Source organism: Cyprinodon variegatus, unplaced genomic scaffold (assembly GCF_000732505.1).
Source record: "Cyprinodon variegatus isolate N-32 unplaced genomic scaffold, C_variegatus-1.0 Scaffold117, whole genome shotgun sequence".
Taxonomy (NCBI): Eukaryota; Metazoa; Chordata; class Actinopteri; order Cyprinodontiformes; family Cyprinodontidae; genus Cyprinodon; species Cyprinodon variegatus.
This window is the reverse complement of record NW_015150570.1, coordinates 820,130-833,364: the sequence shown is the minus strand read 5'-3', so window position 1 is coordinate 833,364 and position 13,235 is coordinate 820,130. Positions and strand designations below refer to the sequence as shown.

Here is a 13,235-nt window from a genome sequence, read left to right as displayed (position 1 = left end):
GACACATTTTCCTGTTTTATACTATTGAGGGTGTGAAAGGACACTAATTCTGGTCTATCCACTGTGAAGAATTATTACATTGTAATTTTGTTCAGTATGCAATTTTCTGCCTTTTCCTTTGCATTTATCACTAACTTCATATTGAAGGTGGGGAAATGGCTCAATTTATGAACGCATTAGAATATGCAAATTGTCTTGACCTGACTTGATCATCTTGGCAGAAGAAGCACATTATAACTGTCTATCTGTGTGTGTATGAGGATTGTACAGTTGTTGTCCGCAATTATTTTTAAAATTTTCCCTTTTCTCTCCTCTTCATGAACTTAGACCAAACAGGCAATAAATGTGACATTTTTGAACAAAATTACTTTTCTGCCACTTAGAGAGAAGGTTGTTCTATTTAATCCCATATTTGCTGTTTCCTAGTAGAGTTATGGACAGTTGGAAACTGTGTGTATAATCTGAGCCTGAGGGCTTCTGTAATTTTTTTTAATTTAACTGGTTTGTCAGAAAAGTCCTACCAAAACAACGCTTAGCTCAATGGTTAACTGGGACATCATATCTGTTTCAAGCTATGCTGACAAGTGTAGCAATTGCAGGAAAAAGCTGGAAGATCCAATTAAAATGTATCTTTTAATTTATATTCTCATGTTGTCATCCTCGGAACAACTATAACAGATGGTGTAAGTGAGAAGTCCAAGTCTCTCACATACAAAAGCCTGTTGATGACAATCACATTCTTGCTTTATTTCTGCTGGTAGCTATAGTGAGAATAAAAAGCTGCCTTCTTGGACTATATGTTAATTTTTCTGACATACATGCGTGCAGACTTCATTTTCCTTTTTTTGTCAGCAGGCTTGGCTATCAGATGATCATAACACACACACAGCTGACAGGACACCTGACACACCCTCTGAATGAATCCCTTATAGCGATCTTTATAATTCTCCACAGAGAGCTGGTAAAATAAACACTGTTTTGTTGTGTTTTTATTCCTGATTGTAGGCTTGCTCTTGTATGTTATCAAAAACCACAGATGACACACTTTCAAAGTGGTGAGTGACATGTTTCATGTATGAAAGAAATTCATGTTTGCATCAAGTGGAAAAGCACCGGCAGCTTTCACAATGGAAATTCGTTTAATGGTGTTTCTATTCTCATGGCTAACTGACAGATGTTTTTAAATTGCTGACCAAGTTACATTTACCTTTTTGCAGCCCTCCCATCTCTCTTTATGTTCCCTTTTCTGAGATAGTAGTTTAAGTATCTTTGCAGGCACAGGGAGGAACCTTTACTCTCTGTCATAGCTATGCAAACAGACATATCCTGGTTATTAAGCATTTGCTAAATGCAACCTATCATAACTCTCCACCCCTTATTCAAATAGGCTTTGTTCCAGCAGCTCTAAACACAGTAGGAGGTTAGAGTACTAGCCATATATTTTATGTATTTAACAATTTTTCAAAGCAAATTATTTCATTAACCACTCAATGGTATTTGAACACCCAAAGGGTTTAATCCAGCACTTCAAAAGACAATTTTAAATTTGTTAAAGATCAACATTTTAAGGTGACACTTGGGTGGTTTTAAGAAGAACAAGAGCGTGTTAAACAAAATAAACATTTGCCCATTGGAATTTGGATACTCCGTGGATTGGTATAGAAAGTACATCTGACTAGTAAGAGGTGGTGCATAAAAACGCTCCGCCTCTGCAAAGCAAGGGATGCAAATTGCTCCTCTGTAGCTATCATTTTACACTAGATCCTTTGGGCAGAGGTTTAGTCATTGGATCACAACAGCTCTTTTACGATGGAAACCAGACAGCTTCAGTCAGCTGGGGCATTTAGACTATAACTATTCAAGAGGCTTAGTCAGCCGAGCTTTGCTCATATAGCTCTTCAGCTATGCCTATTGAAGACCTGCGTGACCAGTTTGACATGCAGCTGCTGCTGAAACTTAGTTTCTCTGCAGCTGCTGTGTTATTGGTTTCTTGGGCCTACAGATTCTACAGATCCAAAGACGTGAAAGAAACCACGCCCTGTGGTGGGGAAAACACAGAGATACAGAATACTGCCAGCCATGAATACAAGAGGACACGACAGAAGTTGTGTTTTCAAGACAAGGATGATGAGAGGAAGCATGACTCAGCTACTGATGACTTGAAATCTGACAGCACCCACGGAATACACGTTAAATTTCCATTACAACAAGTTGATAAGAGCAAGGAGGTATGTAGCCCATCAAATATTGATCAAAATAAATGCATGGACAAGGAAATGCTTCAGAAGGATCTGCCAACTATTTCCTGTTCTAATATTGCATTTGAATCTGCTTTGGAGATCCATGATCCAACAGATGATAGAATGACAGCTATCACTGGACGTCGCTCCCCTTGCTTTTGGACAAAGCATGAGGGTGGTGTGGGTGTTGGCAGAGAATTAAGGCAGGACTTAGAGCACCAGGGGGTCTACTCCAGTTTCCTCTCTAAGGCAAAGATCAAGGTAGAAGATGCCACAGTAGTACTGGATGGATCAGGACACAAGATTGTAAACGGGAAAATATACGACTATTACGTTGAGTCCAAATCTCATTCAGTTAAAGATTCAAAACCTTTGCTTGCCCATTATGAGAGGAACACTGTTACAAACAGGACCTATAGAAAAGAAAACATAAGCTTCAGTGATTCTCCTTCATCTGGAAGTCCTATCATTATGCGTGATCTCGTTCTTCCATCAAGCTCTGCTGCAGAGGACTTTTCAGAAGGAAGCCTGAGGCACCCCGAAAGGCCTTCAGGCCTATACAAGGAAAGCTATGAGTCTGCAGAACGACAGTTGGCCACTTCCTTTCCATTTCAGGTTTCAAGAAACTCACCCCCAGTGACTCCCTCTAGGACCCCATCAAGCAATGACTCTGTGTTTCTTCAAACCGCAAAAGATAAAAAAGAGGTTGATGTCGAGAATAGTGCTTCTTTCATGCAACTTCCAGCAGAAATCTTCCTTGGCACAGATCTGGAAGTTCTAAAAAGTAATCTTGATCTTGGTAACTGTTTAGAGATACTCCATCAAGCCAAGAAAACTGGCCACAAATCTGTTCATCAGGCTGCCCTGGAGGTCATGTCAGACAACTACTTACAGGTGCTCAGGGACCCCACCCTTTATGGACAGCTAACGGCTAATGAGCGGGAAAGAATTAGGAGGCAGAGAATGAGAGGGCGAAGATTTGTCATAGTTGCAGATATGGTCCCTCAGGACTGGCTGAGAAATACAGCAGGACAGACTGCAAAATCAGAGCTGAGGAACATGTCTAGTGCAATGTACTATTATGATGACTACAAAGACGTCTGGCATTCTCTCTGTCTTATCCCACAGGAGGTCATCTCTAAAGCCTGTGCTATGTGCACAATGGATAACTACTTATTTGTGGCAGTAGGTTGTCAAGGCAGTGACAGAGAAATGATACCCTCAAAGCGAGTGTTTTGCTACAATCCTTTGACATCTATTTGGAAAGAGATCAGTCCTATGAATGAAGCCAGGCCCCGCTGCAAACTGGCAGCACTGGAGGGCTACATCTACGCCATTGGAGGGGAATGTCTCTCCTCTGTGGAGCGCTATGACCCCCGACAGGACAGATGGACATTTGTGGCCCCACTACCTAATGATACATTTGCTGTTGCACATCATGTCACTGTGTGCAGTGGAGAGCTCTTTGTTTCAGGGGGTACTCTTAGATATATGCTACTTCGCTACAACCCCCAGACAAACACCTGGAGGCCAAGTCTTATAGTGGGCAACAAAGACAAATCTATAGATATGGTTGCTGTGGGAAAATTTCTCTATCGATTTGAAGTTAACCCACTGCTGGGAGTCAGTGTTTACCGCTACCATACAGTTGCACGACTTTGGTATGAGTGCAGCTCAAAGCGACTGCTTCATTGCCCGGCCTTCCAGTGTATCGCAATGGATGGAACAGTTTACTGCCTCAGCCGACACTTCACCATGAAATTCGAGGCTGATGAGATCTCTCCTGCTTTTGCAGATGAGGAGATGAGTGTCCTCTCTAAAGCCAAGGGTTTACTGTTCCCCTTTGTCCTTTCACTACCTGATATGAATCCTCGACAGACAAGTGTATAAAAAGGTTTTAGATGTTTTTATTTTTCATAAGATGTTATAGCAGCTAAATACTTCTATAAGAGGATGTTTGAAACATGGGTAATAACTGGCAGAGGGAATTTTATTTTCTTGCAACTAATTACAAATCTGTAAACCTTGCATTTCCATTTATATGAAATTATATTTTAATACCATCGTCATAAAGCCACAATGCAAATGTTTCATAAACCACATTTTTTTTGGACTGGGTATTAAACAAAGATATGTGTTTTTTATGTCCTGTGCTTGGCAGTAGATTAAAAAGATTAGACTTTTAATGGTAGTCAGATTACTGATTGTTTAGATTTACACAGGACTTGCTGCCATGTTAATTGTTTGCTGCTTTGATTTGCCACTCCTTTCTCCCATTCTGGTAGTTTAATGCCATCCCAGATGCTTAACCTCTTTACTGAAAAAAGTAATTCATGAAAACATTCTAGTGTAAATTAGTTATCTAATTTTGAAGACTCATAGTTTATGCAATAAACTGATAATTTACCTCTGTGCTCATCTGTGTGAGCCATGGGTTTATCTTATGCATTAGTCTGGATACAATGCAATTATCTAAAGTTGCTCTTTAAAGAAATGACAGAGTGTAAATGGGTATGCCATGCAAATAAATTGTTAGCTTGCAAAACATTTTTTCACATTTTAATCTGTGACATTTAGCATTTTGCAGGTATTTGTCATTGCCGTAACAATCCTTTCGTTAAAAATAATCTGTTGGCTCAATGAGTAGAATAATTTTCTTATAAAAGTCAGATATCTTTCCTATGTAATCTATTTTTAATGAACATCAAATACAAATACAAAAGTATGTTTTACTACTTATGAGTCCATAGATAATACTTACCACCAGAGGTGGATAGTAACCAGTTACATTTACTCGGTTATATTTACTTAAGTAACCTTATGAAAAAAAATCTATTTTACGAACTATTTTACTTCATAATATGTTTTACTTTAATTTGAGTTATATAAGTTATATATCATAAATTATCGCTCCTCTTACTTGAAAGAAATGTTAGCCTACTCCATCGACCATGACTAACTTCACTGAATAACAAACAAGTTTGTTTCCAACAAAAGTGCTTTAAAAAAAGACATATACTTCCTATTTATGTCAAAATGAGAGTTCCTTTTTAATACATATGCTTACTATATATCTGGTAAACCCGTTATGACATTTGGAGGTTTAGCCAATAATAATAAATAAAACAATATTTTCCCTTGGGATATTTTACACTTTTTAACATATATACATTTTAAACTGTAAGAAGTTATGTTTTTCTTATGTTAAAAAGAAACTTTATTTGAAAAAGTGTTTCTTCTGCTTGGATTTGTTTGAAATACATTAGATGTGTTTGTTTTAATGATTTCATGATACTCTTTCAAATACCAGAGATTACAGATAACTACATTTAATCTGTCTTATTACATCATTTAAAACAGTAAATCATTATGATGAGTTACTAAGAATATGAGTAGGCTTTTTAGAAAATGGTTTTCTAAAATGGCTCGGATGGCTTCTTTCTACTCTTACTTGAGGAAAAATACAATAAAGAGTTGTTCCTCCAACTTGATTACAATTTGGGGTTCTCTGCCACCTCTGATTACCACCAAGAATGCCGTTTTTGTATTCTTGGTTTGCTTGTTTTTTGCCTTCAAACTGGAGAAAAAAACATAAATATTATCAAAACACAAAGATCTAACACAAGAATCTAAACATCATTAATATAAACAAAAAATATTTTCGAAGGAATTTTCTCAAACTACAAACTGAAGTTATATACCTGAATGACAGAGGGTGATATGCTGCTATAGCACCATCATGTGGTTTAGAAAGTTAACAAGCATGTACTTTGCTTGACTAGTTTTGTAGGTTTACCATAACACATGCATACATGGGACATATGAACATTTGTGCAGTAGAGTGACTAAACAATTACATGCCTACACAAGGAGGTAGCAGAAAGTTAAAAAAGGGTTGTATACACATTGTTAACCATAACGTAAAAGAATCTGATCCTTATAAAACAATGTCATTTTTTTTATGGAACACAGAATTAGAAATATGAATATTCATTTCAGTTTCTCTCTTATGAAGATGGTGAAGAGTGAAAGTGAAATATAATCCGGTATGGAAGTCCCTCAATAACAATATACAGAAATATTGTATGCACAAAGCCTCATGGGATTGAGATATGCAGGGTAGGATTGCTTCTTTTTCAATACTCCTCAAGAGGATTCCCATGTGACACCAGCAAATTGCTCTAACTAGCCTCTAAGTGCCTTTTAGTACTGATGATTTAACAGATTTTTCATGTCTGCTGAGTCTTAGCTGAAACTTGCTTTGACAAGGAGTTTTATCACAGGCCTTTATCTTAGCCATCAATATTATGCAAAACTCTACAATTTATAGAAGAAAACCCTGACTCACAGAGTTGTGACAGCTATTCAATTGATGTTAATGCCCTGAATGAGCAGTTAAGGGCTGACCTCAGCTCTCAGCAGGGCAGGTCTTCTCTCAAAGACGTCTGCATTAAAGTCCCACCGGGGTCTGCGGTCTACATGGATGGTGCTGTTAGCTATTGTTGGCTTCCGAGTGAACTATGTCAGAAGGAATAAACACACACAGACAGCAAAGAGCAATGAGGGAAGAGGGATATATATAGAGGCTAGAGAAATGAGCCCAGCTCTAAGATCAGCAAAGATCACATTTCACTATTGATCCACAGTGTTGCACCGTATTTTTAAAGTAATTTCTCCTCTGAAATTCTAAAACAGCAGCCGATCGCTAAACCTCTTCTTGATGCAATCAGTCTTTTATTTGAGCCCTTCCTAGTAGGAGACTAAGATGATGTTAGATGAACCAAGCTTCCTGAATAACCTCGCAATATATTGTAATACTGCTAACTGAGGTTCTAAATAATACAAAAACAATCAGGGCATAGTAGTATGATTTAGTTTCAAAAGAAGCTGATTAGTCAGTCTCTTCATTTTGATGGTATAAATTGAGTTCAGATAATAAAGTAAAAATTCTTGGTGTTATATGTGATCATGACCTGTCATTTATGTATATCAAAGAGGTTTCTAGAATTTCCTTCTTTCATCTGTGGAATATTAAAATCATTAGAAATATCCTGTCCAGGGGTGATGCTGAGAAACTAGTCGATGCATTTGTTACTTCAAGGGTGGAATATTGTAATTCTTTACTATCAGGAAGTCCCCAAACTGCAGTTAAAAGCCTCCAACTAAACCAAAATTCTGCAGCCATCAACAACTTTGTTTTTTAGATTGGCCTGTTTTCCAGTGTAGTCCTGTTTCTCTGACTGTGACTGGCTGGATGTGCTCTCTTCATCCTCTGACATGGGAGCTGGCACGGGGCTTGTCTGCCTGGCTGTGTGTTTCCTGGATGGGGCCGCCTTTTACAGCTGCTTTTTGTGTCTCTGCTTCCGTCTCCTTGAACCCCAGTCGGCCTCTGCAGATGGCCGCTCACACTGAGCCTGGTTCTGCTGGAGGTTTCTTCCTGTTAAAAGGGAGTTTTTCCCTCTCCACTGTCGCTACAAGCATGCTTAGTGTGAGGAATTGCCTTCGAGTCAATGAGTCGATGCAATCAACTGGTTTTCCTTAGATAGAAAACTTTGAATCAATTTGACTAAATTATCTGGTGAACTGAAAATTGCCTTGAGATGACATGTGTTGCAAATTAGCGCTATATAAATAACTTTATAAATAAATTGAATTGAAAATAGATAATCAGTATTTTCAGATAAAAGACAATTATATTTAGATAAACCTGCACTTTCAAATTACTGCAATCAATAGGTCAAGTGGTCAGTAGTTGCATTGACTTACCTTATCACACTTTCTGTTTCTATACCTCTCCCCCCCTTCCCCTCTGGTTCGTGTCCATTTATACCTTTTAATAGAGAATAGTGAGAGAATTAATCTTTTTCATCATTACAATGTCAAGTACAAGCAAAGAAATTCCCTCTTTGAATAGAACCCATCCCTGTGGGGAGCAGCAGGCTGCCAATTGCGGCACCTGGGGAGTAGTGTGGGGTTAAGGGTTTTGCTAAGGAACCCAGATTGCAGGCTGTGTGGATTTTACCTGGTACTTGACACCTTCTCAGAGCACAAGGCTCTAACCACAAGGCCAACACTCCCCATAACATTAGGGTAAAATCAAACATAATACCATTCTTTACCCGATGTCAAATATTTTTAGACAGGTAAATCTGATGACTCTCCTTTGCTAGGCTGTTAAATCAAAAAGATAACATGAAGATTTATCCGCGTGATCCCTTAGTAGAGGAATAAAGCTAAAGCTTTGTTGCCATGGATACAGCAAACACTAAAAATAAGGCAAGCTGTGTTTACTGTTGGCAGAGGGAGATGTCTTACATCTTAAAAAGAAAGGCATACATACCTTTGGGTTGAGGCATTATGTTTACCTTTTTGTAGTAATACCTTATTTATTGATATAATTGCCACCGTGTTGGATATTCTTCAAGGCAAATTCTATGATGGCCAATGTTGGATTAAAGCAGGTTTTCATAAACTCTTGAAGAAGATTGAATATAGAATTCATTTTATTTACTATCTACAAAAGAAAAACAAAGATTAGATTCCTGTGATTTATTTGCTGGAAACCAGTTATCGCATTTTATCAGATGACTAGAGGAGCAAAGAGTTTTAGAAAATAAGAGTCATTTGTCAGTAAAACAGCAAAGGCAAAATCTTTTAATTCAAAACTAGCATTTTTCTCCTAAACATTTTCTAGGAGTGTGTGCTTATAAGAACCTTGTGCATGGCACTATGTTGGACAAAAAGAGACACTTTCCATAGCAAGACCTTAGCTCAGTGGGGCGATCCTTTTGAGCTCTTCTCTGAAAACACACAAGCATCCAAGTTGTGCAGAAAATAGCCTGCCATCCAACCTCAAAACAATATGGCCACAGCAGGATTTCTCTGGTATAAAGGCAAGTTGAAATATGCCATCTGCAGGAACTAGGTAGATTAGGACCTGAGTGCAGGGGAATGGCAGATGTCTGCCCTATCTCCCTGCCAGCCTTTGGCACAGGATGGTTGCCAGGGAAGCCCCTGTGCTGTCTTTTCTGACTGCAGCTCTGTTAGAACCCAGCCTAAACTCTGTCACAGTCATAGACAGGAAATGACACGTTCCAGGCCTACAGCCATCCAGTAGTGTCCCTGTGGTCAGGGGCTAATTGTTAGCTAAGAGGTGTGAAAGGGAAGAGAGCAACACAGTTAGTTGTTGCATGTTTCAGTTATACCCAAGGTAAAATGGGAGACTGACCTGAAGTAACATCATAAAGTTGAACTCTGTTTGAATATCTTTGAATAAATGTTTTTCACCCTGATGGATAGATTTCATATAATTTTTTTACATAGTCAAGTTTAAGTACATTTGAACTATTTTTTTTTTTCGTTTGTTTTTTTTTTCATTTGAAATGTATGACATGGCTTGTTGTCTTGTGAAAAAAAGAAAAATTCAAAATTATTAAAAGATTAATAACATAATATGTATGATTGACTTATTCATTCATTGTATCATTTAACTTAAATTCATTTCTAAACAAAAATAGGTTGATTAAATCTTCAAAAAATATCAGATCTGTTGACATGTCATGTATTGCATTCTTTATGACTATTGACATTTAAAAGCAGTGGCTGTGTTCTAATCCCTGATAAAAGGGTTTGTATGGGAGGTGTGTTTCGTAAGTTTAAGCCTTTTTTTTTTCCTTCTTTAAAAAAAAAAGTTTAAGCCGTTTTTAAAACACACTTAGGTATCATTTCCATCAGAACTGGAAATTTCTTTTTTTGGCAAAGTTAAAGTTCTCCAAGGCATTTTTTATGCTATAAATATATCTATAAATAATTTAATCATTTGATTTTGACTAAGAACACAGACTTTTTCATGTAATACAACCTTTACATTTTGTTATCTTTGACCTACTCATTTTACTTAAAGCTTTGCAGGAAATATATCACTAGTCCTGCCATGTACAAGAACAATGAAGCTAGCTCATTGGGAGGGAAAGGTAAGTTTATTTATATGGGACATTTCATTGGTAAGACAATTCAACGTGTTGTACATGAGAAAAAAAGTGAGAGAAAAAATAGAGATGGATTAAAAAATTAGGAATACTTTAAAAACTAAGATAAAATAAGAAAGTATATAATGATTGATAATTTAAACGATTTTCAGTCAATTTCAACCCTTTCTATACCCTAACCATACTGTAGCAATAACCCTAGCCCTAAGCATTGCACCCAATATATACATATATACCTATTATTAACCTAAACTCAATTCACATCTTTGTCCCAAAATAGGAGGTTAGGACCAATAAAATAGCATCAGTTTAGAACAAATGGTTCTCACTTTGGTGGCAAAACTGAAAAAATGGTCCTCACTCCAATGCCAAATCAGAAACACACATACACATGCCCAGAAATGTAACTATTGATGTAGCTGACCAGATGACCTATGCTAAAACAATATTGTATCCAGTATTGACATCAGGGGAAGCACAGACTTACAACAAAAGAGAGATATGGTAAAAACAAACAAGAAAAAAGTATTCTTGACTAGTAAAGTCAAACTGAAGGTTATTCTGTCTGAGAGAGTGTGTTTAGTATGACAACATCAAAGAAGGGAAATACACGACTTTGTGTCTCTGTGCAGCTCTGGTAGACGTGATTTCTTATCTGAAATTTCTCTCATCTTGGTTTTATCAGTCGTTGGAGGACAAAAGAAGGACAGCAACATGTAGCATAATAAAAGAGTTGGATTTTTTTAAACTCTTGTATCTAGTAAAAACATTCTTTTTTTTAATCAAAAACAATACCATTAAAGAAACACAATGAGCTCCAATCCTGCTGATCCACAATTGCCATGCCAACAAACAAACATGAGCTGTGCAGTTTACCACTCTTTGAAACCCCCCGAGGAATATCTGAATTCATCCGGTCAGAGTACACAAGGCCAATTACAAGAAAAATGAGGGCTGCTGCTGGAGGAGCAAAGCCAATTATTAAAATTGTTGAGCAAGTGTCCATGGTGTAGCTGGTCTGCTTTGCAGAGGGTAAGTCACAAGGGAACTTTTTCTTCATCTACCTGTTTACACTTTTTCCCTATCTATATCTCTGACAATATATTCTGATTTTGATTTTAAAACTGAACATCTCTGACAGCCTGATGCAAGGCAAAAAATTATTCTGCTATATATAATATATTGCAAGGCTGTTTTGTAACACTACTTGCAGTTGTTCATATAAGTCCCAGCTTTCCAGGGTTAACTACAGCACAGTATTAGAGAACCCTATATAGAGCTGCATTCCAGTGGAAAGATTTTCACACATATTTGGAAAGTTGCAGTTTGAGGCATTTCAGCACTTTTTTAATACTCTTGGTTTGAAGAGAAATTCGTTCATTTCAAAATCCTTTTGCTGCAGGGTGCCTTTTTATTGTTGGGTATGAGTGACAAGGAAAAAATCCTGAAACTTCCTCATGAAGCCTGTTCGGAAAAGCTTATATCTGAACTTTCACCACAAATCTGTAGATGGCAGTGATAGCCTGGGTATAAATGGATGGGCTGCACCCTCTTATACATACTCATATTTCTGTCTTGTGCTATATGTTTTTAGGGCTAGAGCCTCTTTCAGTGATATAGACAGAAATATATTATGCAATGAACTGTAATGGAAAAATGAATAACTTGAAAAAACCTTTGATGAGAACATTTTATAAAGTGTATACATTTCTTTACATTCAAGAGGTTTTAAAATTAAGAACAGCATCTGGACAGAGGTTGTCCCAGAGTTTGCAGCAAACCCCCGAGAGTCCCTCTGCTTCCCCTAAGTAGAGCAGCCTAACACAAAGCAACCATTGTGAGGTTGCTCTTTAAAACCTTCACAGTTGCTGAAAAAGCATTCAGTTACTCTTGGTAAAAATCACAGAGGAAGTGCCAAGCATCACAGACTGGAATTTTGTCTGAGACACATTACTCATACTCATATTAGAATAAATGTAGTCTTCATCATATATATATATATATATATATATATATATATATATATATATATATATATATATATATATATATATATATATATATGCATGAGCTAACTATGCAACTGCCTAGCTGACTATGTAAGACTTTGTAGACTACTGTGAAAAGTATTTCATCCATCTCAAATGGTTGTTTTTTTTAATGATCAAAGATAGCTTAGAAATCAAACAAGCAATCCTAAATATACAAAAAATGCTATCCAAACTAATGAACTGTATGAAAATGTAATGTAATAAATTTGAACTAAATCTAAACAATTCAAGAATAATTGAGAAACACTTGTTAATATGTGTTTGGAAAAACATTGAATTTAATAGAAATATGATTTCTGCTTATTTTTGTAAAATCCAAGTTTGAAGGAATTTGCTTTTTTAGGTCTGGACCTTGACCCCACCCCCCTTTCATAAATAAGCTTTAATCTAAACAATTTTATAAGAGTTCTGGCTGTATATATTTGTGGTTAACTGTCCTGCTGAAATGTGGAGCTTGGCCCTTTGCAGCTTTTCACAGATTTTCTACCAAGATTGCACTGGATTAGGTTCTTCAGATATTTTAGTTAATTTTGACCATCGTCCATGTCACTGCTGAAAAAAGGCATCTCAAGATGATACTCCCATCAATATGAGTCATCACAGAAATTTTTTAAGGCTTTGCAAACCTAGTCCATTCAGTTTTTCATATCATTTTGGTCTCATAGTGCCTCCTTTTGGCTCTCTCGTGGGCAATCTTCAAGTGAATCCAGATTTGTGAAAGTAATGACTAATAGATTTACAATCTATATATTGTTCTTCCTGAGCTGAAGATCTCCTGAGCTTCATCCCAAAATCATTGGTCCCCTTCAGCCTGTTTCAGTTTATGAGGACACAGTCTTTTGTCTTTTTACAGTAAGACGTTAAGTAAGCAGACATGTATGGGTTTGCTTATTGTTTTTCAAGACACTGTTTGTCGAATAATATTCTCTATCTATCTATCTATCTATCTATCTATC

At 36.9% G+C, this 13,235-nt stretch overlaps 1 protein-coding gene across 1 annotated transcript; it reads left to right on the top strand.

Moving 5' to 3' along the window:
• Positions 1–1,779: 1,779 nt before the first annotated feature.
• On the top strand, positions 1,780–7,541 carry klhdc7a (kelch domain containing 7A). The gene has a single exon (XM_015375319.1). It carries the CDS (start codon positions 1,905–1,907, stop codon positions 4,128–4,130), a length of 2,226 nt encoding a protein of 741 aa, XP_015230805.1. The 5' UTR covers positions 1,780–1,904; the 3' UTR covers positions 4,131–7,541.
• Positions 7,542–13,235: the final 5,694 nt, after the last annotated feature.

Excerpts from the sequence above, each read along its gene's own strand:
- klhdc7a (XM_015375319.1), top strand. The coding sequence starts at position 1,905 with ATGCCTATTGAAGACCTGCGTGACCAGTTTGACATGCAGCTGCTGCTG.